This window comes from Pecten maximus, unplaced genomic scaffold, assembly GCF_902652985.1.
Source record: "Pecten maximus unplaced genomic scaffold, xPecMax1.1, whole genome shotgun sequence".
NCBI lineage: Eukaryota > Metazoa > Mollusca > Bivalvia > Pectinida > Pectinidae > Pecten > Pecten maximus.
The window spans coordinates 11,741-39,574 of record NW_022979542.1 but is presented as its reverse complement, the minus strand read 5'-3'; the positions used below and the strand labels follow the sequence as shown (position 1 = coordinate 39,574).

The 27,834-nt window shown below is 34.2% G+C and overlaps 1 protein-coding gene across 2 annotated transcripts; it reads right to left on the bottom strand.

Annotated features, from left to right (window-relative positions):
* Positions 1 to 300: 300 nt before the first annotated feature.
* On the bottom strand, positions 301 to 27,380 carry LOC117318882. Of its 2 annotated transcripts, none has more exons than XM_033873810.1 (6): positions 27,312 to 27,380; positions 24,690 to 25,026; positions 21,965 to 22,042; positions 4,204 to 4,254; positions 3,358 to 3,387; positions 301 to 1,002 (listed from the first exon to the last, which is right to left on the bottom strand). In XM_033873810.1, the coding sequence occupies exons 2-6, from the start codon at positions 25,012 to 25,014 to the stop codon at positions 311 to 313; spliced, it is 1,176 nt and encodes a 391-aa protein (XP_033729701.1). In that variant the 5' UTR covers positions 25,015 to 25,026; positions 27,312 to 27,380; the 3' UTR covers positions 301 to 310. The 2 variants fall into 2 exon arrangements, with proteins under 2 accessions (XP_033729701.1, XP_033729702.1); XM_033873811.1 differs by having other exon boundaries at positions 21,989 to 22,042.
* Positions 27,381 to 27,834: the final 454 nt, after the last annotated feature.

Sequence of the window (27,834 nt, the reverse complement as noted above, 5' to 3'; positions counted from 1 at the left end):
TTCTGTCTCCATACAGGAGAGCTACTGTGACATATATAGAATCATGATAAAATCTGTATTCTTCATCATCAGAGAACCAATGTTTCTCCTTCACTACCAAAGATCGTGATAATATGTCTAAACTGTCTTTTACAAATCTGACTTTTTTCTTATATTTCAACATAGTTCTGTCAGTCTTCACCATCAATCAGATCAGTTTCAAAAGATTCCTCTAACAAAGTTTTGTTTACTTTATCACCATTTGGGTCTAGATCTTTTACCTTTATCATCCCATCATTAAGGAAGAGAAACAAAAGGGCAGGACATTCCCCTAATCTTGACAATGCTGATTTGAAAAAATGAAAGGGCTTTGAAAGAATTTGACTCTCTCTTTCTGTACTTCAGGAACATCTCTAAAAATCCGACAACACTGTGGGAACCCAATATTAGGGGCACATTTAACAATTTCCTCCTTTTCTTCCTTTTCCCATGAAAACTCACTTGGCTTATATAGCTCTAAAAGTTTGTTTTTTTCTTCAGTCACTTTATATGTATCAGCACTCAGATCAACAATATTGACATCAGTGAAAACATCTGCCAAGGAATGGGTTTTCAAAGAATTAAATATTTCATTTCTGACAGTGATGAGGATAAAATTAGCCTCGGTTTGGTCATCCCCACAAAGTCTAGGAATTACAGAGTTGACTCTTTTGTTCCACTCTTGTACCTCTTTCTTACGCAAATCTTTCTCCCCAAAAATATCATCAATAAAAATAACAGTTTTCGAAGATGGAGCCAATAAATCTAAGTCTTTGATGTTGTGAAGTTGAACTGGTTGTCTGTTATGTTGTTCCTGACTCAGCCAGTGAAGGAGTTGAATGGCGGTGGAAGTTTTACCGTCTCCTGTGTTTCCCTTGAGAACTGCAATCCTGTTCTTTTGCAGCTTTTCTTTTCCATCACGGAAAGCCTGAGTGTCAATGAAGCTTTTCTTTATTTCTTCTGTGACCCTGGCCTTGGTGGTATCTAGATGAGAAATAAGGTAGAAGGATATTCGGATAATTATTAAGGTAAAAAATCCATGCTGTAGAATTAGTGGTACTAATAGGATAGCATGATCACAAGTTTAATCTATTTTTGCTCAAAATTATTCAGGTCGATAAAGGTTACATGATTCAAGTTTAATATTAATGCTGTTGTCATTTGAAATTTTTAAAAACTAATAATGCTAGTGTTTAATATATCTATAGCAAACAACCACTTCTAGTGTAACTAACATCTATAGCTGGTATCAAGCTCATGTCACGATATCTAAATGAATTTTATTCAAATTTGCTTTCATTTCCTCTGTAAAACCTACCTCATAGAATTTGAAAATATTGTTATTGGGATCATGTTCTGGTAAGATTTTATTCAGTCATTTGTAAATTTTAGTATTGACCAATTAAACCTAAACTGCTTTCTATTCACCCAACAATTTGTTGTATTCATAAATCATTACTACATTTCATAACAGTTTTGTAAGCAAAACATCTCTGATATAGAGTTACTAACAAAGAGTGCTGAATCTGCAATAAGCAGCCCATTTAAAATGACACTGTCTTGATTTTTTTTAGATTGTATAATCATTAAGTAGGATGTGAAAAATGATGTCTTAAATTCCAAACATATTATATGGTGGGCTTAAAGTCAAATATCATATTTCATTCACATGACAGAATAACAATATTCTGTCACACTTGTGAAATTGTGAAATATTTTTGATAATTAACAATATAAAATGATTCAATAACCTCCAATATATCTCATCTTTTATATTACATGTGCCTGGCATTGAAAATATTGTGAGGACATCACTACACTATAAGTAACAGTAAAATCTATCCAGAAGATGACCCCTTATATGTATAGAACATGACCCCTTACATGTGTAGAACATGACTCCTTACATGTGTAGAACATGACCCCTTACATGTGTAGAACATAAACCCTTATATGTGTAGAACATGACCCCTTAAATGTGTAGAACATGACCCCTTACATGTGTAGAACATGACCCCTTATATGTGTAGAAAATGACCCCTTACATGTGTAGAACATAAACCCTTATATGTGTAGAACATGACCCCTTATGTGTGTAGAACATGACCCCTTACATGTGTAGAACATGACCCCTTATATGTGTAGAACATAATCCCTTATATGTGTAGAACATGACCCCTTATATGTGTAGAACATGACCCCTTACATGTGTAGAACATGACCCCTTACATGTGTAGAACATGACCCCTTACATGTGTAGAACATGACCCCTTATATGTGTAGAACATGTGTAGAAAATGACCCCTTACATGTGTAGAACATGACCCCTTACATGTGTAGAACATGACCCCTTACATGTGTAGAAAATGACCCCTTACATGTGTAGAAAATGACCCCTTACATGTGTAGAACATGACCCCTTAAATGTGTAGAACATGACCCCTTACATGTGTAGAACATGTGTAGAACATGACCCCTTACATGTGTAGAAAATGACCCCTTACATGTGTAGAACATGACCCCTTAAATGTGTAGAACATGACCCCTTACATGTGTAGAACATGTGTAGAACCTGACCCCTTACATGTGTAGAACATGTGTAGAACCTGACCCCTTATATGTGTAGAACCTGACCCCTTACATGTGTAGAACATGACCCCTTACATGTGTAGAACATGACCCCTTACATGTGTAGAACATGACCCCTTATATGTGTAGAACATGACCCCTTATATGTGTAGAATATGACCCCTTATATGTGTAGAACATGACCCCTTATATTTGTAGAACATGACCCCTTACATGTGTAGAACATGACCCCTTACATGTGTAGAACATGACCCCTTACATGTGTAGAATATGACCCCTTACATGTGTAGAACATGACCCCTTATATGTGTAGAACATGACCCCTTATATGTGTAGAACATGACCCCTTACATGTGTAGAACATGACCCCTTATATGTGTAGAACATGACCCCTTACATGTGTAGAACATGACCCCTGATGAGTGTAGAACATGACCCCTTATATGTGTAGAAAATGACCCCTTACATGTGTAGAACATGACCCCTTACATGTGTGTTTGTCTTACACTCTAATATTGTGTAAGTACTGAGAATAAAATTGGGAAACATTGGTGTTACATTTCTAATCTAATGGTAGAAGTTGTTTGTTTTGGTGAATGAAGAGGCTTATTGTTCAAATAGAGCTGTAGATCCATTGCTATATAATTGTATTGATACAAGTTCAGGATTCATGCTGTTCTGGTTTCCATTTTGATGAATCTTTTCCCTCCATTTTCTTACACTGGGTCCAGTTCCAAAGACAAGACTCACCTATCATTGGCTGTAAGTTGGGATGGATCTCTGTAAAATAAGAAATAGGTACAACAGTTTCTGGAATTCTGTCTAGACAATGTTTCAGTTAAATAGCTAAAACAGTTTCTGGAATTCTGTCTAGACAATGTTTCAGTTAAATAGGTTTCTTGAATTCTGTCTAAACAATGTTTAAGTTATCTACTAATAACCTCTAATATATGGATCATTTCCAGACTTGCATGCAGCATCACCGATACCAAAATAAAGTACACAAAAGGAAATGTCCCCCCTCCCTTTGAGGGGCAAACGCGAGACCCCATGGTCATGAAACTCACAATTTTGGTAAAGCACCTTAAGACCTTTCTATCTCTGAAGAGTATTTGATTCTATTTAATTTTAGTCAATTTGACCCTTTTTGGCCCGCCCCTCAGGACCCTTGGGGATTGGGACCATACAAGTCAAGATTCAGGTTGACATTTGGCCATTGAATCTTCCTGCCAAATTTCATTGGAGAAGAAGTCGAAAATGTAAACTCTTTCGACGGACGCCACATGACAAAACGCGATCGCAATAGGTCATCTGAGACTTCGTTTCAGGTGACCTAAATATAACAAACTTTAACTATAAATAGATGATGACTACCCAGTGATAACTTTGTTCTATAAAATGGAACTATGAAGAATTCCAGTTGATAGGCTTTTAATAGTCTACCATCACCAGATGGTGGAATAAATGTTGGAGAGACAGGATTATGGAGCCTGCATCGTCAAACTCCTGTGAATGTTTCAAAATCTTAGGAACCAGTTATTACAGATGGATGCTGTATGGGGCTATAGGATCAAACATTGCGGCTGTCAAACTTACTTAGGGCATGGCTTGTGTTGGCTGTAGGGACATCAATGATGGAGGGATTGCCTGAAAGAATAAGAAAACACATACAATTCAAACCAATAAACTAATGTACTACATAAAAAGTGCCTGGTATAATACTTTATATAAACTTGTTTATCCCTTTAATAAAGGATTTTCAAATGATCACATCAAAAAGACATTTATTTAAAGTTAATGTTCTGTAACGATCCATATCAGTCAAATGAAAGACTATCTTTTCTCTTCTTTTCCCTCCTTTCACTCTTCCTTCAAAACATTTAATATCTTTATATAACACCATATAGCAGGAACAACCTGCAATTGTCAAAATCCAAATTCTACATTCAAATTTGAGAAAGATGGTTAATGGCCATTTGGAAATTTAAGAAATTGTTAATGAAATTTCAATTGTCAAAATCCAAGATGGCTGCCTGTTGGCCATGTTGTTGTCCAAGTTTTACTGGTTGACGGGTGTATAAAAACCCCTAAACTATGTTGAACATAATTAGGGCTTTTCACCTAAGTGGTGAAAAGACCTATTGTTTCTGTTATGTTTATTAGGGCTTTTCACCTAAGTGGTGAAAAGACCTATTGTTTTTGTTCTGTTTCTTATTATTAGGGCTTTTCACCCAAGTGGTGAAAAGACCTATTGTTTTTGTTCTGTTTCTTCTTCTTATTATTATTAGGGCTTTTCACCCAAGTGGTGAAAAGACCTATTGTTTTTGTTCTGTTTCTTCTAATTATTATTATTAGGGCTTTTCACCCAAGTGGTGAAAAGACCTATTGTTTTTGTTCTGTTTCTTCTTATTATTATTATTAGGGCTTTTCACCCAAGTGGTGAAAAGACCTATTGTTTTTGTTCTGTTTCTTCTTCTTCTTCTTCTTATTATTATTCTTTTTCTTCTGTATTTCATTTTGTCACTACGTTTACGCCAAATTGGTTAAAGTTAGCCAAATTTTGATTGAAGAATGTTTAATGGTTAGGTCTGAATATGGTCATCTCACAAAATTAAGTAGGTCATAAAATTCAAAATGGCCGCCATGGGGCCAAACCTAAAAAGTCAAAAATGGCCATAACTCAAACATCGTTTAAGTTACAGATTTTTAAAAGGTATATTATTGTAGGATTCATCTGGGGCCAACTTTTAATGATGCATTGTTTTGAGGTCAGAGGTCAAATGAAAAAGTTCGCCTGAGGGTCAAGTTAGTCTATTTTTAAAAAATCTTCATTTTTCCTTCTTTTTCAAAAATTCTTTCGAAATATGATGCAGAACGTCATTCTAATGAATTTGACGTTTTCAGTTTTTCTGTGACACATACGGTTTCTGTTGTACGCCATTTTGAATTTCCCCCTATATATTTCAATAGAAAAGTGTGTTACATTTCAAACTTCTTCTCAAGTTCTACCTGTGGCATTCAGCTCAATCTTACCTGAAATAATCCTTGGACTGTCCTGGCCAAGTTATGTTATTTTTTAAGTTGGTTTGAAATTCAAGATGGCCGCCATGACGTCATGTATTGAAAAGTTTAAAATGGCCATAACTCTAAAAGTATTCATTTTAAAAAGGTCAGGTAATAATGTGATTTGTAGATAATGACTAGCGCTAACTTTTACTGACCAAAAATTTTAAGGTCAGAGGTCAAATAAAAGAGTTCGCTATGGGGTCAAATTAGTCTATTTTTAGAAAATCTTCATTTTTCAATCTTTTTCCAAAAAAAGTTCTTAGTATGATCTAGAATGTCATTCTGATGAATTTGACGTTTTCAGTTTTTCTGTGACACATACGGTTTCCGGTATACGCCATTTTGAATTTCCACTATATAGTCTATATCAAAAAATAGTTTTACATTTCAAACTTCTTCTCAAGTTCCACAAGCGGCATTCAGCTCAATCTTAGCTGAAATAATCCTTGGATTGTCCTGGCCAAGTTATGTTATTTTTTAAGTTGATTTGAAATCCAAGATGGCCGCCATGACGTCATGTATTAAAAAGCTTAAAATGCCCTTAATTAAAAAAGTGTTCATTTTACAGGGGTCAGGTAATTACGTTATTTGTAGTTAATGCCTGGTTCTAGCTTTTACTCACTAAAAGTTTTAGGGTCAGAGGTCAAATAAAAGCGTTCGCTATGGGGTCAAATAAATCTATTTTTAGAAAATCTTCATTTTTTAATCTTTTTCCAAAAAAAGAAATTTAAGTATGATTCAAAATGTTATTCTGATGATTTTCATGTTTTTTGGTGTTTCGGTAACGTTTACCATTAACGCGGAACGCCATTTTGAATTAATTTGGCATCTGATATATAACGGCATCTGAGATATAACGTTAGTTGGACGAGGGGAGATAACTCGTACAATGCTGTACGAGTTATTTCCCTTCGTCCACTCCTTTGTTGAAATGTTATATCTCAGATGCCAGATTAATCAAAACTAGAATGTGGATGACCTATCAAGTGTTCTAAAATAGTTTTTTATGTTTGGAAAAACCAAGCCTTTAGGTCATTTATGCTAAATAGTGAAAAGCCCGTCAAATTGTTCCGAAACAATTTCTAGTTAGGGCTTTTCACCAAAAGGTGAAAAGACCTATTGTTTTTGTTCTGTTTCTTATTATTATTATTAGGGCTTTTCACCAAAAGGTGAAAAGACCTATTGTTTTTGTTCTGTTTCTTATTATTATTATTATTATTATTATTATTATTCTTCTTCTACACTTTAGTTTGTAAGCAATACATCTCCTAAAAGTTTAAGAGGTATACCAATGATCTTTCTATTATATTGTATGGTATAAGCCAAAGGGGTAACAGCAACATTTCCAAGTACGTCAAAAAATCCAAGATGGCCACCATGACGTCATATCTTATTTTGCTTAAGTGGCCATAGCTCCAAAACGGTAACAGTTAAAATAATTTCAAAGATATATTATTGTAGGACTCATATGGGGCCAACTTTTAATAATGCATTATTTTGAGGTCAGAGGTGAAATGAAAAAGCTCGCCTGAGGGTCAAGTTAGTCTATTTTTAGAAAATCTTCATTTTTCCTTCTTTTTTAAAAATTCTTTCGAAATATGATGCAGAACGTCATTCTAATGAATTTGACGTTTTCAGTTTTACTGTGACACATACAGTTTCCGGTATACGCCATTTTGAATTTCCACTATATATTCTATATTAAAAATAGTTTTACATTTCAAACTTCTTCTCAAGTTCTACAAGTGGCATTCAGCTCAATCTTAGCTGAAATAATCCTTGGATTGTCCTGGCCAAGTTATGTTATTTTTTAACTTGGTTTGAAATTCAAGATGGCCGTAATGACGTCATGTATTAAAAAGCTTAAAATGCCCATAATTCATAAAGTGTTTATTTTACAGGGGTCATGTAATTATGTTATTTGTAGTTAATGACTAGCGCTAACTTTTACTTACAAAAAATTTAAAGTCAGAGGTCAAATAAAAGCGTTCGCTATGGGGTCAAGTAAGTCTATTTTTAGAAAATCTTCATTTTTCAATCTTTTTCCAAAAAAAAAAATTCTTAGTATGATGTAGAATGTCATTCTGATGAATTTGACGTTTTAGTTTTTCTGTGACACATACAGTTTCCGGTATACGCCATTTTGAATTTGCACTATATATTCTATATTAAAAATAGTTTTACATTTTAAACTTCTTCTCAACTTCCACCAGTAGCATTCAGCTCAATCTTAGCTGAAATAATCCTTGGATTGTCCTGGCCAAGGTATGTTATTTTTTAAGTTGATTTGAAATCCAAGATGGCTGCCATGACGTCATGTATTAAAAAGCTTAAAATGCCCATAATTAAAAAAGTATTCATTTTACAGGGGTCATGTAATTATGTTATTTGTAGTTAATGCTTGGCTCTAGCTTTTACTTACTAAAATTTTAGGGTCAGAGGTCAAATAAAATCGTTCGCTATGGAGTCAAATAAGTCTATTTTTAGAAAATCTACATTTTTCAATCTGTTTCCTAAAAATAATTCTTAGTATGATGAAGAATGTCATTCTGATGAATTTGACGTTTTCAGTTTTTCTGTGACACATACAGTTTCCGGTATACGCCATTTTGAATTTCCACTATATATTCTATATTAAAAATAGTTTTACATTTTAAACTTCTTCTCAAGTTCCACAAGCGGCATTCAGCTCAATCTTAGCTGAAATAATCCTTGGATTGTCCTGGCCAAGTTATGTTATTTTTTAACTTGGTTTGAAATTCAAGATGGCCGTAATGACGTCATGTATTAAAAAGCTTAAAATGCATATAATTCATAAAGTGTTCATTTTACAGGGGTCATGTAATTATGTTATTTGTAGTTAATGCCTGGTTCTAGCTTTTACTCACCAAAAGTTTTAGGGTCAGAGGTCAAATAAAAGCGTTCGCTATGGGATCAAGTAAGTCTATTCTTAGAAAATCTTCATTTTTTAATCTTTTTCCAAAAAATAATTCTTAGTATGATGTAGAATGTCATTCTGATGAATTTGATGTGTTTAGTTTTATGTAACACATGCGGTTTCCGGTATACGCCATTTTGAATTTCCACTATATATTCTATATTAAAAATAGTTTTACATTTTAAATTTCTTCTCAAGTTCCACAAGTTGCATTCAACTCAATCTTAGCTGAAATAATCCTTGGATTGTCCTGGCCAAGTTATGTTATTTTTTAAGTTGATTTGAAATTCAAGATGGCCGCCATGACGTCATGTATTAAAAAGGTTAAAAAGCCCATAATTCGAAAAGTATTCATTTTACAGGGGTCGGGTAATTATGTTATTTGTAGATAACGCCTGGCTCTAGCTTTTACTGACTAAAAGTGTTAGGGTCAGAGGTCAAATAAAAGCGTTCGCTATGGGGTCAAATAAGTCTATATTTAGAAAATCTTCATTTTTTTAATCTTTTTCCAAAAAAAGAAATTTAATTATGATTCAAAATGTTATTCTGATGATTTTCATGTTTTTTGGTGTTTCGGTAACGTTTACCATTAACGCGGAACGCCATTTTGAATTAATTTGGCGTCTGATATATAACGGCATCTGAGATATAACGTTAGTTGGACGAGGGGAGATAACTCGTACAAGGCTGTACGAGTTATTTCCCTTCGTCCACTCCTTTGTTGAAATGTAATATCTCAGATGCCAGATTAATCAAAACTAGAATGTGAATGACCTATCAAGTGTTCTAAAATAGTTTTTTATGTTTGGAAATACCAAGCCTTTAGGTCATTTATGCTAAATAGTGAAAAGCCCGTCAAATTGTTCCGAAACAATTTCTAGTTATTATTAGGGCTTTTCACCAAAAAGGTGAAAAGACCTATTGTTTTTGTTCTGTTTCTTATTATTATTATTATTATTATTATTATTATTATTATTCTTCTACATTTTAGTTTGTAAGCAATACATCTCCTAAAAATTTAAGAGGTATACCGATGATCTTTCTATTATATTGTATGGTATAAGCCAAGGGGGTAACAGCAACATTTCCAAGTACGTCAAAAAATCCAAGATGGCCACCATGACGTCATATCTCATTTTGCTTAAGTGGCCATAACTCCAAAACGGTAACAGTTAAAATAATTTCAAAGATATATTATTATAGGACTCATATGGGGCCAACTTTTAATAATGCATTATTTTGAGGTCAGAGGTGAAATGAAAAAGCTCGCCTGAGGGTCAAGTTAGTCTATTTTTAGAAAATCTTCATTTTTCAATCTTTTTCCAAAAAATTTTTTTAGTATGATGTAGAATGTCATTCTGATGAATTTGACGTTTTCAGTTTTTCTGTGACACATACGGTTCCTGTTGTACGCCATTTTGAATTTCCCCCTATATATTCTATATTAAAAATAGTTTTACATTTTAAACTTCTTCTCAAGTTCCACAAGTGGCATTCAGCTCAATCTTAGCTGAAATAATCCTTGGATTGTCCTGGCCAAGTTATGTTATTTTTTAAGTTGATTTGAAATCCAAGATGGCCGCCATGACGTCATGTATTAAAAAGCTTAAAATGCCCATAATTAAAAAAGTATTCATTTTACAGGGGTCAGGTAATTACGTTATTTGTAGTTAAAGGCTGGTTCTAGCTTTTACTCACTAAAAGTTTTAGGGTCAGAGGTCAAATAAAAGCGTTCGCTATGGGGTCAAATAAGTCTATTTTTAGAAAATCTTCATTTTTTAATCTTTTTCCAAAAAAAGAAATTGAAGTATGATTCAAAATGTTATTCTGATGCTTTTCATGTTTTTTGGTGTTTCGGTAACGTTTACCATTAACGCGGAACGCCATTTTGAATTAATTTGGCGTCTGATATATAACGGCAACTGAGATATAACGTTAGTTGGACGAGGGGAGATAACTCGTACAAGGCTGTACGAGTTATTTCCCTTCGTCCACTCCTTTGTTGAAATGTAATATCTCAGATGCCAGATTAATCAAAACTAGAATGTGAATGACCTATCAAGTGTTCTAAAATAGTTTTTTTATGTTTGGAAATACCAAGCCTTTAGGTCATTTATGCTAAATAGTGAAAAGCCCGTCAAATTGTTCCGAAACAATTTCTAGTTATTATTATTATTCTTCTTCTACACTTTAGTTTGTAAGCAATACATTTCCTAAAAGTTTAAGAGGTATACCAATGATCTTTCTATTATATTGTATGGTATAAGCCAAAGGGGTTACAGCAACATTTCCAAGTACGTCAAAAAATCCAAGATGGCCGCCATGACGTCATATCTCATTTTGCTTAAGTGGCCATAGCTCCAAAACGGTAACAGTTAAAATAATTTCAAAGATATATTATTGTAGGACTTATCTGGGGCCAACTTTTAATAATGCATTGTTTTGAGGTCAAAGGTCAAATGAAAAAGCTCGCCTGAGGGTCAAGTTAGTCTATTTTTAGAAAATCTTCATTTTTCCTTTTTTTTCAAAAATTCTTTCGAAATATGATGCAGAACGTCATTCTAATGAATTTGACGTTTTCAGTTTTTCTGTGACACATACGGTTCCTGTTGTACGCCATTTTGAATTTCCCCCTATATATTCTATATTAAAAATAGTTTTACATTTTAAACTTCTTCTCAAGTTCCACAAGTGGCATTCAGCTCAATCTTAGCTGAAATAATCCTTGGATTGTCCTGGCCAAGTTATGTTATTTTTTAAGTTGATTTGAAATCCAAGATGGCCGCCATGACGTCATGTATTAAAAAGCTTAAAATGCCCTTAATTAAAAAAGTGTTCATTTTACAGGGGTCATGTAATTACGTTATTTGTAGTTAATGCCTGGTTCTAGCTTTTACTCACTAAAAGTTTTAGGGTCAGAGGTCAAATAAAAGCGTTCGCTATGGGGTCAAATAAGTCTATTTTTAGAAAATCTTCATTTTTTAATCTTTTTCCAAAAAAAGAAATTTAAGTATGATTCAATATGTTATTCTGATGATTTTCATGTTTTTTGGTGTTTCGGTAACGTTTACCATTAACGCGGAACGCCATTTTGAATTAATTTGGCATCTGATATATAACGGCATCTGAGATATAACGTTAGTTGGACGAGGGGAGATAACTCGTACAAGGCTGTACGAGTTATTTCCCTTCGTCCACTCCTTTGTTGAAATGTAATATCTCAGATGCCTGATTAATCAAAACTAGAATGTGGATGACCTATCAAGTGTTCTAAAATAGTTTTTTTTTATGTTTGGAAATACCAAGCCTTTAGGTCATTTATGCTAAATAGTGAAAAGCCCGTCAAATTGTTCCGAAACAATTTCTAGTTATTATTATTATTATTCTTTTTCTTCTGTATTTCATTTTGTCACTACGTTTACGCCAAATTGGTTAAAGTTAGCCAAATTTTGATTGAAGAATGTTTAATGGTTAGGTCTGAATATGGTCATCTCACAAAATTAAGTAGGTCATAAAATTCAAAATGGCCGCCATGGGGCCAAACCTAAAAAGTCAAAAATGGCCATAACTCAAACATCGTTTAAGTTACAGATTTTTAAAAGGTATATTATTGTAGGATTCATCTGGGGCCAAATTTTAATGATGCATTGTTTTGAGGTCAGAGGTCAAATGAAAAAGCTCGCCTGAGGGTCAAGTTAGTCTATTTTAAAAAAATCTTCATTTTTCCTTCTTTTTCAAAACTTCTTTCGAAATATGATGCAGAACGTCATTCTAATGAATTTGACGTTTTCAGTTTTTCTTTGACACATACGGTTTCTGTTGTACGCCATTTTGAATTTCCCCCTATATATTTCAATAGAAAAGTGTGTTACATTTCAAACTTCTTCTCAAGTTCTACCTGTGGCATTCAGCTTAATCTTAGCTGAAATAATCCTTGGACTGTCCTGGCCAAGTAATGTTATTTTTTAAGTTGGTTTGAAATTCAAGATGGCCGCCATGACGTCATGTAATGAAAAGTTTAAAATGGCCATAACTCTAAAAGTATTCATTTTACAAAGGTCACGTAATAATGTGATTTGTAGATAATGACTAGCGCTAACTTTTACTTACCAAAAATGTTAGGTCAAAGGTCAAATAAAAGAGTTCGCTATGGAGTCAAATTAGTCTATTTTCAGAAAATCTGCATTTTTTAATTTTTTCTCAAACAAAGTTCTTAGTTAGATGTAGAATGTCATTCTGATGAATTTGACGTTTTCAGTTTTTCTGTGACACATACGGTTTCCGGTATACGCCATTTTGAATTTCCACTATATATTCTATATTAAAAATAGTTTTACATTTTAAACTTCTTCTCAAGTTCCACCTGTGGTATTCAGCTCAATCTTAGCTGAAATAATCCTTGGATTGTCCTGGCCAAGTTATGTTATTTTTTAAGTTGATTGGAAATCCAAGATGGCTGACATGATGTCATATATTTAAAAGCTTAAAATGCCCATAATTAAAAAAGTATTCATTTTACAGGGGTCAATTTATTATGTTATTTGTACTTAAAGTCTGGCTCTAGCTTTTACTCACTAAAAGTTTTAGGGTCAGAGGTCAAATAAAAGCGTTCGCTATGGGGTCAAATAAGTCTATTTTTAGAAAATCTTCATTTTTTAATCTTTTTCCAAAAAAAGAAATTTAAGTATGATTCAAAATGTTATTCTGATGATTTTCATGTTTTTTGGTGTTTCGGTAACGTTTACCATTAACGCGGAACGCCATTTTGAATTAATTTGGCATCTGATATATAACGGCATCTGAGATATAACGTTAGTTGGACGAGGGGAGATAACTCGTACAAGGCTGTACGAGTTATTTCCCTTCGTCCACTCCTTTGTTGAAATGTAATATCTCAGATGCCAGATTAATCAAAACTAGAATGTGGATGACCTATCAAGTGTTCTAAAATAGTTTTTTATGTTTGGAAATACCAAGCCTTAAGGTCATTTATGCTAAATAGTGAAAAGCCCATCAAATTGTTCCGAAACAATTTCTAGTTATTAGGGCTTTTCACCTAAGTGGTGAAAAGACCTATTGTTTCTGTTATGTTTATTAGGGCTTTTCACCAAAAGGTGAAAAGACCTATTGTTTTTGTTCTGTTTCTTATTATTATTATTATTATTATTATTATTATTATTATTCTACACTTTAGTTTGTAAGCAATATATCTCCTAAAAGTTTAAGAGGTATACCAATGATCTTTCTATTATATTGTATGGAATAAGCCAAAGGGGTAACAGCAACATTTTCAAGTACGTCAAAAAATCCAAGATGGCCGCCATGACGTCATATCTTATTTTGCTTAAGTGGCCATAGCTCCAAAACGGTAACAGTTAAAATAATTTCAAAGGTATATTATTGTAGGACTAATCTGGGGCCAACTTTTAATAATGCATTGTTTTGAGGTCAGAGGTCAAATGAAAAAGCTCGCCTGAGGGTCAAGTTAGTCTATTTTTAGAAAATCTTCATTTTTCCTTCTTTTTCAAAAATTCTTTCGAAATATGATGCAGAATGTCATTCTAATGAATTTGACGTGTTCAGTTTTTCTGTGACACATACGGTTTCTGTTGTACGCCATTTTGAATTCCCCCCTATATATTTCAATAGAGAAGTGTGTACATTTCAAACTTCTTCTCAAGTTCCACCTGTGGCATTCAGCTCAATCTTAGCTGAAATAATCCTTGGAATGTCCTGGCCAAGTTATGTTATTTTTTAAGTTGGTTTGACATTCAAGATGGCCGCCATGACGTCATGTATTGAAAAGTTTAAAATGGCCATAACTCTAAAAGTATTCATTTTACAAAGGTCATGTAATTATGTTATTTGTAGATAATGACTAGCGCTAACTTTTACTCACCAAAAGTTTTAAGGTCAGAGGTCAAATAAAAGAGTTCGCTATGGGGTTAAATTAGTCCATTTTTAGAAAATCTTCATTTTTCAATCTTTTTCAAACAAAAGTTCTTAGTATGATGTAGAATGTCATTCTGATAAATTCTACCTTTTCAGTTTTTCTGTGACACATACGGTTTCCGGTATACGCCATTTTGAATTTCCACTATATATTCTATATTAAAAATAGTTTTACATTTTAAACTTCTTCTCAAGTTCCACCTGTGGCATTCAGCTCAATCTTAGCTGAAATAATCCTTGGAATGTCCTGGCCAAGTTATGTTATTTTTTAAGTTGGTTTGAAATTCAAGATGGCCGCCATGACGTCATGTATTGAAAAATTTAAAATGGCCATAACTCTAAAAGTATTCATTTTACAAAGGTCATGTAATAACGTTATTTGTAGATAATGACTAGCGCTAACTTTTACCCACCAAAAGTTTTAAGGTCAGAGATCGAGGTCAAATAAAAGAGTTCGCTATATATGGGGTTAAATTAGTCCATTTTTAGAAAATCTTCATTTTTCAATCTTTTTCCAAAAAAAGTTCTTAGTATGATGTAGAATGTCATTCTGATAAATTTGACCTTTTCAGTTTTTCTGTGACACATACGGTTTCCGGTATACGCCATTTTGAATTTCCACTATATATTCTATATTAAAAATAGTTTTACATTTTAAACTTCTTCTCAAGTTCCACCAGTGGTATTCAGCTCAATCTTAGCTGAAATAATCCTTGGATTGTCTTGGCCAAGTTATGTTATTTTTTAAGTTGATTTGAAATCCAAGATGGCCGCCATGACGTCATCTATTAAAAAGCTTAAAATGCCCATAATTAAAAAAGTATTCATTTTACAGGGGTCAGGTAATTATGTTATTTGTAGTTAAAGGTTGGCTCTAGCTTTTACTTACTAAAAGTTTTAGGGTCAGAGGTCAAATAAAAGCGTTCGCTATGGGGTCAAATAAGTCTATTTTTAGAAAATCTTCATTTTTTAATCTTTTTCCAAAAAAAGAAATTTAAGTATGATTCAAAATGTTATTCTGATGATTTTCATGTTTTTTGGTGTTTCGGTAACGTTTACCATTAACGCGGAACGCCATTTTGAATTAATTTGGCATCAGATATATAACGGCATCTGAGATATAACGTTAGTTGGACGAGGGGAGATAACTCGTACAAGGCTGTACGAGTTACCTCCCCTCGTCCAACATTTGTTGAAACGTTTTATTTCAGATGCCAGATTAATTCAAAACTAGAATGCGGATGACCTATCAAGTGTTTTTAAATAGTTTTTTCTTAACTTTTGAAATACCAAGCCTTTAGGTCATTTATGCTAAGAAGGTGAAAAGCCCGTCAAATTGTTAACCAACAATTTCTAGTTAGGGCTTTTCACCAAAAGGTGAAAAGACCTATTGTTTTTGTTCTGTTTCTTATTATTATTATTATTATTATTATTATTCTTCTACATTTTAGTTTGTAAGCAATACATCTCCTAAAAATTTAAGAGGTATACCGATGATCTTTCTATTATATTGTATGGTATAAGCCAAGGGGGTAACAGCAACATTTCCAAGTACGTCAAAAAATCCAAGATGGCCACCATGACGTCATATCTCATTTTGCTTAAGTGGCCATAACTCCAAAACGGTAACAGTTAAAATAATTTCAAAGATATATTATTATAGGACTCATATGGGGCCAACTTTTAATAATGCATTATTTTGAGGTCAGAGGTGAAATGAAAAAGCTCGCCTGAGGGTCAAGTTAGTCTATTTTTAGAAAATCTTCATTTTTCAATCTTTTTCCAAAAAAATTTTTTTAGTATGATGTAGAATGTCATTCTGATGAATTTGACGTTTTCAGTTTTTCTGTGACACATACGGTTCCTGTTGTACGCCATTTTGAATTTCCCCCTATATATATATTCTATATTAAAAATAGTTTTACATTTTAAACTTCTTCTCAAGTTCCACAAGTGGCATTCAGCTCAATCTTAGCTGAAATAATCCTTGGATTGTCCTGGCCAAGTTATGTTATTTTTTAAGTTGATTTGAAATCCAAGATGGCCGCCATGACGTCATGTATTAAAAAGCTTAAAATGCCCATAATTAAAAAAGTATTCATTTTACAGGGGTCAGGTAATTACGTTATTTGTAGTTAAAGGCTGGTTCTAGCATTTACTCACTAAAAGTTTTAGGGTCAGAGGTCAAATAAAAGCGTTCGCTATGGGGTCAAATAAGTCTATTTTTAGAAAATCTTCATTTTTTAATCTTTTTCCAAAAAAAGAAATTGAAGTATGATTCAAAATGTTATTCTGATGCTTTTCATGTTTTTTGGTGTTTCGGTAACGTTTACCATTAACGCGGAACGCCATTTTGAATTAATTTGGCGTCTGATATATAACGGCATCTGAGATATAACGTTAGTTGGACGAGGGGAGATAACTCGTACAAGGCTGTACGAGTTATTTCCCTTCGTCCACTCCTTTGTTGAAATGTAATATCTCAGATGCCAGATTAATCAAAATTAGAATGTGAATGACCTATCAAGTGTTCTAAAATAGTTTTTTTATGTTTGGAAATACCAAGCCTTTAGGTCATTTATGCTAAATAGTGAAAAGCCCGTCAAATTGTTCCGAAACAATTTCTAGTTATTATTATTATTATTCTTCTTCTGCATTTTATTTTGTCACACAAGTTGTGGGAAAATGGTAAAAGGTATGCCAAGTCAGTTATGCCTATTGTATATGGCATGAGTTGAAGGGGTGACAGCAACATCTTCAAGTAGGTCAAGAAACCAAGATGGCCGCCATGACGTCATACCTCAAAAGTTTAAAATGGCCATAACTCGAAAAGTATTCAAGAAACAAGAGTCATGTTATGATATTATGTTACAGTACCTTTGGGGCTAACTTTTATAAAATTACAAATTAAAGGTCAGAGGTCAAATAAAAAAGCTCGCCTGGGGGTCAAGTTAGTCTATTTTTAGAAAATCTTCATTTTTCAATCTTTTTCCAAAAAATTTTTTTAGTATGATGTAGAATGTCATTCTGATGAATTTGACGTTTTCAGTTTTTCTGTGACACATACGGTTTCTGTTGTATTTCCCCCTATATATTCTATATTAAAAATAGTTTTACATTTTAAACTTCTTCTCAAGTTCCACAAGTGGCATTCAGCTCAATCTTAGCTGAAATAATCCTTGGATTGTCCTGGCCAAGTTATGTTATTTTTTAAGTTGATTTGAAATCCAAGATGGCCGCCATGACGTCATGTATTAAAAAGCTTAAAATGCCCATAATTAAAAAAGTATTCATTTTACAGGGGTCGGGTAATTTTGTTATTTGTAGTTAATGCCTGGCTATAGCTTTTACTCACTAAAAGTTTTAGGGTCAGCCGGGTTAAATAAAAGCGTTTGCTATGGGGTCAAATAAGTCTATTTTTAGAAAATCTTCATTTTTCAATCTTTTTCCAAAAAAAGTTCTCAGTATGATGCAGCATGTTTTTTTGATGATTTTGATGTTTTTAGTGTTTCGGTAACATTTGCCATTAATGCGGTACGAAATTTTGAATTAATCTGGCATCTGAGATATAACGTTAGATGGACGAGGGGAGATAACTCATACAATGTGCTGTACGAGTTACCTCCCCTCGTCCAACATTTGTTGAAACGTTTTATTTAATGATGGCAGATTTATTCAAAACTAGAATGTGGATGACCATCAAGTGTTCTTAAATAATTTTTTTAACCTTTGGAAATACCAAGCCTTTAGGTCATTTATGCCAAGAAGGTGAAAAGCCCGTCAAATTGTTAGCCAACAATTTCTAGTTCTTCTTCTTCTTCTTCTTCTGCATTTTATTTTGTCACACAAGTTGTGGGAAAATGGTAAAAGGTTTGCCGAGTCAGTTATGCCTATTGTATATGGCATGAGTTGAAGGGGTGACAGCAACATCTTCAAGTAGGTCAAGAAACCAAGATGGCCGCCATGACGTCATACCTTAAAAGTTTAAAATGGCCATAACTCGAAAAGTATTCAAGAAACAAGAGTAATGTTATGATATTATGTTACAGTATCTTTGGGGCTAACTTTTATAAAATTACAAGTTAAAGGTCAGAGGTCAAATAAAAAAGCTCGCCTGGGGGTCAAGTTAGTCTATTTTTAGAAAATCTTCATTTTTCAATCTTTTTCCAAACAAAATTCTTAGTATGATGTAGAATGTCATTCTGATGAATTTGACGTTTTCAGTTTTTCTGTGACACATACGGTTTCTGTTGTACGCCATTTTGAATTTCCCCCTATATATTCTATATTAAAAATAGTTTTACATTTTAAACTTCTTCTCAAGTTCTACAAGTGGCATTCAGCTCAATCTTAGCTGAAATAATCCTTGGATTGTCCTGGCCAAGTGGTGTTATTTTTTAAGTTGATTTGAAATCCAAGATGGCCGCTATGACGTCATGTATTAAAAAGCTTAAAATGCCCATAATTGAAAAAGTATTCATTTTACAGTGGTCGGGTAATTATGTTATTTGTAGTTTATGCCTGGCTCTAGCTTTTACTCACTAAAAGTTTTAGAGTCAAAGGTCAAATAAAAGCGTTCACTATGGGGTCAAATAAGTCTATTTTTAGAAAAATCTTCATTTTTTAATCTTTTTCCAAAAAAAAGAAATTTAAGTATGATTCAAAATGTTATTCTGATGATTTTCATGTTTTTTGGTGTTTCGGTAACGTTTACCATTAACGCGGAACGCCATTTTGAATTAATTTGGCATCTGATATATAACGGCATCTGAGATATAGTTGGACGAGGGGAGATAACTCGTACAAGGCTGTACGAGTTATTTCCCTTCGTCCACTCCTTTGTTGAAATGTAATATCTGAGATGCCAGATTAATCAAAACTAGAATGTGGATGACCTATCAAGTGTTCTAAAATAGTTTTTTTTTATGTTTGGAAATACCAAGCCTTTAGGTCATTTATGCTAAATAGTGAAAAGCCAGTCAAATTGTTCCGAAACAATTTCTAGTTGCTTTTGTTGTAGTGAACAAGATCTTAGAGGAATTGAGTAAGAAATAGAAAACTTCTTGCACTTTCTACACAATGCCCATATTTTGCAAGAAGAGGGGCATCACTCTGCTAAAAATAATCACAAAAATTCTGTTACAAACTCTTGCTTGAGCTATTGTGCAAAAAAATATTTGTATGAAGTTTTCATAAAAATCTGTTAATAAATAAAGGCTATAGAGTGCTAAAAAGGAAAAGTTAACAGACGGACGTACGGACAGCCAGGGTATACCATAATACGACTTGTCGTTGACGGACGTTTAAAAAACTATTGACTTTTGACTTCTTTATTGTATCAACTTGGGATCATCAAGTGTCAAATTAGTATTTTCCCTAACACAACCAAGCTGTACTTGTGTATATTTCCTACTACACATATATGCTATACACACAACGAACCTGTACTTGTGTGTACATCACACTACACACATACTACACACACATCCAACCTGTACTGGTGTGTACATCCCACTACACATATATTACACACACAACCAACCTGTATTTGTGTGTACATCCCACTACACACATACTACACACACATCCAACCTGTACTAGTGTGTACATCCCACTACACATATATTACACACACAACCAACCTGTATTTGTGTGTACATCCCACTACACACATACTACACACATAACCAACCTGTACAGATGTGTACATCCCACTACACATATACTACACACACAACCTACCTGTACAGATGTGTACATCCCACTACACACATACTACACACACATCCAACCTGTACTAGTGTGTACATCCCACTACACATATATTACACACACAACCAACCTGTACTGGTGTGTACATTCCACTACACATATACTACACACATAACCAACCTGTACTAGTGTGTACATCCCACTACACATATACTACATACACAACCAACCTGTATTTGTGTGTACATCCCACTACACATATACTTCACACACAAACAACCTGTACTGATGTGTACATCCCACTACACATATACTACACACACAAACAACCTGAACTGGTGTGTACATCCCACTACACATATACTACACAAACAATCAACCAGTGTACTGGTGTGTACATCCCACTACACATATACTACACACACAACCAACCTGTATTTGTGTGTACATCCCACTACACATATACTTCACACACAAACAACCTGTACTGGTGTGTACATCCCACTACACATATACTACACACACAACCTACCTGTACTGGTTTGTACATCCCACTACACATATACTTCACACACAAACAACCTGTACCGGTGTGTACATCCAACTACACATATACTACACACACAAACAACCTGTACTGATGTGTACATCCCACTACACATATACTACACACACAACCAACCTGTACTGGTGTGTACATCCCACTACACATATACTTCACACACAAACAACCTGTACCGGTGTGTACATCCCACTACACATATACTACACACACAAACAATCTGTACTGGTGTTTACATCCCACTACACATATACTACACACACAACCATCCTGTATTTGTGTGTCATCCCACTACACATATACTACACACACAAACAACCTGTACTGGTGTGTACATCCCACTACACATATACTACACAAACAATCAACCAGTGTACTGGTGTGTACATCCCACTACACATATACTACACACACAACAAACCTGTACTGGTGTGTACATCCCACTACACATATACTACACATACAACCTACCTGTACTGGTGTGTACATCCCACTACACATATACTACACACACAACCTACCTGTACTGGTGTGTACAACCCACTACACATATACTACACACACAAACAACCTGTACTGGTGTGTACATCCCACTACACATATACTACACACACAACCTACCTGTACTGGTGTGTACATCCCACTACATATATACTACACACACAAACAACCTGTACTGGTTTGTACATCCCACTACACATATACTACACACACAACCAACCTGTACTGGTGTGTACAACCCACTACACATATACTATACACACAACCAACCTGTACTGGTGTGTACATCCCACTACACATATACTACACACACAACCTACCTGTACTGGTGTGTACATCCCACTACACATATACTACACACACAACCAACCTGTACTGGTGTGTACATCCCACTACACATATACTACACACACAACCTACCTGTACTGGTGTGTACATCCCACTACACATATACTACACACACAACCAACCTGTACTGGTGTGTACATTCCACTACACAAATACTACACACACAACCAACCTGTACTCATGTGTACATCCCACTACACATATACTACACACTACCAACCTGTGTTTGTGTGTACATCCCACTACACTGTTCTAGTACTGATCTCACACAAACAAACCTGCAGGATGTTGTTGGCTTTTACCTGTCCTTCGTAGTTTAACTGGTGATGGACCTGCAAGTTTAACTGGTGATGGACCTGCAAAGTGAAATAGTGTTAAATAGATATGATAGAAATTGATATATCCAGTAAAAAATTACAGCCAAGTGGCTTTTCATAAACAGGTATTTGACTTTGCACTTGGATACAAAATATTTGTACTTATTAGGCCAAGATGAGATTGTGTAAAGAAACTTTTTTCTTGCAACATATTACACCAGTATATATGTCTGTAAAAATTTTGGCACAGAACTTGAATGTTTGCAATACAACAGATCTATTTTAAAGGAAACCATATAATGCCCTGCTCTTTTCAAATACAATACAGATGAATCTACCAAATCCCTAGATGATATACTTGAATTCATTTATCAAGTAGTGCTAAAGCTTAACATTGAACTCATCTGTATATAAATGAAATGTACTTAAACAAGAGGGCCATGGGCCTTAACGGTCACCCGAGTCTTAAACATATAGCTTAATTAATCTTCTATGTATTTGCAATATATTTCTAAACAGTTCCTATGTAAATAGTAGTATAGTTTCGCCCTCCTCATAATTCTAACCAAATTTGTATCATTTTCATTAAAATGTGAGTTTCCTACATTAACTGTATTCAAGTTTACCACCTCTCTAGGGAGAAACATGAAAGCTATGGGCCATGAAATTTACAATTTTGATAAAAATCACCGAAGACCTTTCAATCCTAAAGTATTTGATTCTACCAAATCTGGGTCTTGAGAAGAGTTTTGAAATTCCAGTCAATTTGATCCAAAAACAAGGGATTTACATTCAGGAAATTTTGAATTTTGGCGGGAAAACATTCTTCAACGTTATATTTGCGTCATTTTGGATGATTTGACCTTGAAACATTGCACACATCTTCATAAAATAGCTTCTTTAAAATATGAATATATATATCTAAATCATTTTGAAAGATTTTTTATTTTGTTTTAATTTTTTCATCATTTGACCCCTGTGTGCCAAACATCAAACTTTCATGTGTATAGATAAACGAGCATAAACCTTTTATGTCCAATTTGGTGATTTTTTAACTTTGGCGTGAACAAATTGGGCTTTATTTTTTCAAAGTGCCATGCCTCTGTCATTTTTCATCTGATATCATAAAACTTGCATTCTGTTTCAGCGGATCATGGTCTTTCATATGCGACTAAAAGAATAACTCAATTTAAGATTTTTATATTTGACCGACTTTTGTCCTCATAACAAGTTAAGGTATTTGACCTTTAAGCTTGACATTCTCTGATAGTGTGTCATTGAGAAAAATAAGCCCTGACCAAATGCTAACCAATTTCCATTAAAAATGAAACATTTACAATTTTGGCAGACCTTTAGCCAAGGAAGGTTTCAACAAAATTTGATCAAAAATAGTTCAGGAGTTTTTGAGAAGAAGTCGAAAATGTAAAATGTAAACTAACTAAAGACAATGACAGAAGCTTAATTTGCTCAGGTGACTTAAAAATGGCCTTAAATGTAGTATTATCAATTTATCTTCATGTAATTTTGAGTTGTAATGTCAAAATGGAAGTTTCCGATTCTAATATAAGGCTGGAATGATCAATACATTTCCTTTTCAATTATACGTAGGTAGCTACTTGATAATTATGATACCTGTTTTGGGGGAAAAACCCAAAAGAGAGATTGCATGTGTTGTCTGTTTTTCAAACCTCACAAACCTCGATATTGTTTAGACCTTTTCTTGCAATTTAAGCCAAATGTTTAGACTTGTGAACATTTAATCCATTGCTGGACTTTCTTTTGTCAAATTGAATGTCTTCTTTTTGCTCTGCAGGATGTATTGGAGATTTCGGAATTATGGAAAACAAAGACTTTTTACTGATAATGTAAATATTAGTATAACTGTATAAGGTAACTATCTGAGGGGGCTTCGACTCCCAAACTGGGAGAACACAATATTAAATTATACCAGTAACAGTAAGGCTTCTGCCTAAATACTCAATAATAAAAGTAAAGTGAGCTTGGGGTACAAAAAGATATACCCCCACCCTCCATAATCAATAAAATGAATCTGTCCAGTGGTTCATAAGATATCATATGTACCAGTTTCTTTTGGAAGTGATCAAGTGCAGCCTCTGACATTGTCAGAAGACCACCTAAATCTAATCAGCTATAGAATTTCATCTGGCATGTTATGGTCTGAATATGAACTATAATTCTGTCCAGGAGTTCAAGATTTATCTGGTACTCAAGTTTTTTTTATTTTAAAATTGGCCATGTGTGACCTTTAACCTGGACCAATGACAACCAAAATGTGTAATTATAAATCAAGTGTAGAATTTCTTGTTGTGATGATATGGTACAAATATCAACTAATTCTGTCCAGGACAACCAGGATATCAAGAAATATCCTGTGCTACACTATTTTTTAAAGTGGTCAAGTACAACATTTGAATTTAACCTTTTTCGATGGCCACCAAAGTCTAATTTGGTTTAGAACAGATGACATGATGGCTATGGTGTGAATATGAATTAAATCTCTCCAGGGGTTCACAAGATATTGTATACACAAGTTTGTTATGAATGCATGCACAGTGACACACGAAGTATACCCCGATTACTTAAGTAGGGTGTTAAAATATCGGCTATTTCCTTCAGGATTTTTTATTCTGATTGAACATTTCTGATATACAAACAAAGTTCTCACCTCCATTCTGGATATCCCTGATTTTCTTTTCTTCATTCTCCACATGTGTAGCTAGCCGTCGGTGAATGCGCTTCAATTTTTGAACCAAAGCTTTATAATCCCCCACAGCTATTGTCTCATGTTCCATAAGACAGTCAAAGAGATCAAATACATCAGTAATGCGAAGTTGAATCTCTCTCTTAGACAACGGGTTTTCTCTGAATTGTTCTATCAACTGTTTGAGCTGATCATTGTTCAGCCACTCATAAAGGTGATTCTTTAAGTTGTTATGGATATCTATCTCATTAGAGTGTTGACAACCCGAGGGTCCTGGCCTGGCATCCATTTTCTAACAAACCTGAAAAAAAAAGAATAATAATCTATGTGCAAACAACAAGCAAATCTAAGATACTTATATCTTTATCATCTAATGCATCAATGATAAGAGGCTGAAAGGGCTCATATTCCTCATCCGTTACAAAATTACATATTCAAGAACTAAGTTCAGGTTGGACAAGTTTAACACTACTCAATGTTATGCTCTACAACTGCACGTCTTGACTCAAAATACCTAAAATGAATTGCCAAAGTGTCAAGATTGGACTGCACATTGATTCACAATTTAAGACAGCTAGGGACTCAAATAAATACATTTGTTACATAATATCTAAGGGTTATCAAGCATAACAGCATTAGTAAAGGTTTCCTTAAATTATGGATATTCATTGACTGATTTTCCTCTAAACAGTAAAAGTAACAAATCAATGCCCAAAGGGCCTGTATATAGCTTTATTTGGGAATCTCAACTGCTTCAAAGATTTAACCCCGAAACTTAGTCCTGCTATTCCCTAGGGGTGTGAAAAGACCCAAAGAACAGCATGATTGTGTTTAAAGAAACTACAAGTCTTTTGGTTTCAAAGATATAAGAAAGGAACTACCGTATTTGACCTAATAAGGGTGCAGGACGCAGATAATTGACAGTGGGGGCGCCCTTAATAGTTATTAAGATTAGTTATTCTGAAGTTTTATGAAACAGACTATAGGTCCTACCTTATAGCAGAATACCCAAGGCTGTGGAAACGGTAAAATATTCAGTCATAAAAATATTCCAGATGAAGATATCTATTCATTATCATATATATTAAGCATAAACATCACTTGAATATTCATGTAAAATTGTAAACAATGTCCACTGAACTTTAGACCAGAGAAGGTGTGTTCCACCATTTATGTTCAAATGGAACTCTTTTGTGTTTTATTTATATAGACACAGGTGATTTCCCAGATCATATCAGACATCGTTTTCTTTGACCTAATAATTGATTTACAATGTCTTTTACTACCTTTCTGTTCTGAAAAAAAGTTATTTATCAACAAGAATGAAGTCTTTCACTTTATCTTCAAATAAAAATGGTAAGTTATTATTTGTATGTGTGTTTAGTTTCAAGTATTCTTTGCACTGACATGTCATCTGTAGGAATAGTTTGGTTTGTTTGTTTTTTGTTTAACGTCCTATTAACAGCCAGGGTCATTTAAGGACGTGCCAGGTTTTAAAGGTGGAGGAAAGCCGGAGTACCCGGAGAAAAACCACCGGCCTACGGTCAGTACCTGGCAACTGCCCCACGTAGGTTTCGAACTCGCAACCCAGAGGTGGAGGGCTAGTGTTAAAGTGTCGAGACACCTTAACCACTCGGCCACCGCGGCCCCTCTGTAGGAATAGACAAAATGTGGCAAAAACTTGTGTTCCAGTTACTTAATTTGCTGCAGAAAATTGAACACATAAAGTAGCAAAACTTTTCACATGAATTATTACTTTTGAACACCATTTTGACACTCAGTCAAAGATTTAGTTCCTTGAAAAAAGGTAGGGGCGCCGTTATTAGGTCAAATATGGCAAGTCTCTGTTCTTGTGCAATATATCATTCAATTTGACCCGCAGCCAATTTGATCTCGAGTTAATATTAAATAAAATTAGATACAAGTATATACGAAATTAAAGAGTAATGTCTTAATACTTGAAAAACAAAAACATACACTCCTTATGAAAATAGGATGACGTCATACTAGGACCACGGGTGGAAAAGGCGGGAATTCCCCAAGTGGGGGTTCCCCGTCCACTGTAAAATGTCGGGCGTTACTGTCGAGTACCCGTGTGCTCTAGATCTTATTTGCCATTAAATCTATACAGTGGCATCATTTCTTAGTCAGTCAAAACTTCAAACTTGAATTTGATATAAATTTCACATCGTTTGAACTTCAAATGAGTGATTTAGGGGATGGAGTCACTAGTTACAACGTAGGCTAGTTGTGAGAGTCGCGATATCAGTTATGATTCATAGGAATTTCCACCATAAATCTACTTTCGATTTTGATTTACATTAATTCAATTCACGAACAAACAGAGATGTACATGTATATATACTGTTGGAATATGAATTAAATAAGAACATGCATTTGAAGCCAGGAAACGCACAGGTTACCCGACTCTCTAAGTCACAGACACAAACTCACCGGAAATAAAATGGCCAGTGGTAATCAGTCCTGTTCGATAAACTTCCAGCACACAAATTTTCATTTCTTCCTATGTCATTACTTAGTTCTGTAATGTGTTTTTAAAACTATACGATGCCATGCCATAATTACCTGTTTTTCCTGACCAGTCCGATAGCTACAGATACTTTAGCCTACTGTAGCCAGGGCCCTGCTGTAGCCACAGGCGCTTGCATATAGAAAATATCACTTTCGATTTTTTTTTTGATATGACAGCGGTATGTGTAATCTTTTAACCTGAAGGTTGGCAACTACGCCACGAGCGAAACGGCACCCCATCTCACTTCAACCGGCTAAAAAACATATTTATTCAAACTGACACGGCGCACACTATATGCGACCGTCATCAGAAAACATTCATCTTTAACCTACCGTGCCACTCAATAAGAATTGTTACATCAAAAACACAATAATCCGTGAAAACATCGCCGAATTCCTCGCTCATGTAACAAGGTGAATTGTACATACTTTGTATTTACTATATATGTTATTGGTTTCCTAATGCTTAGTATAGTAGTCGTGGATCACGTGATACATGATAATCACGTGATCTCGAATATTTTGTATACGCTATATTAGTGTCATTTTTACGAGTTAGTTTTATTAACATTTCTAA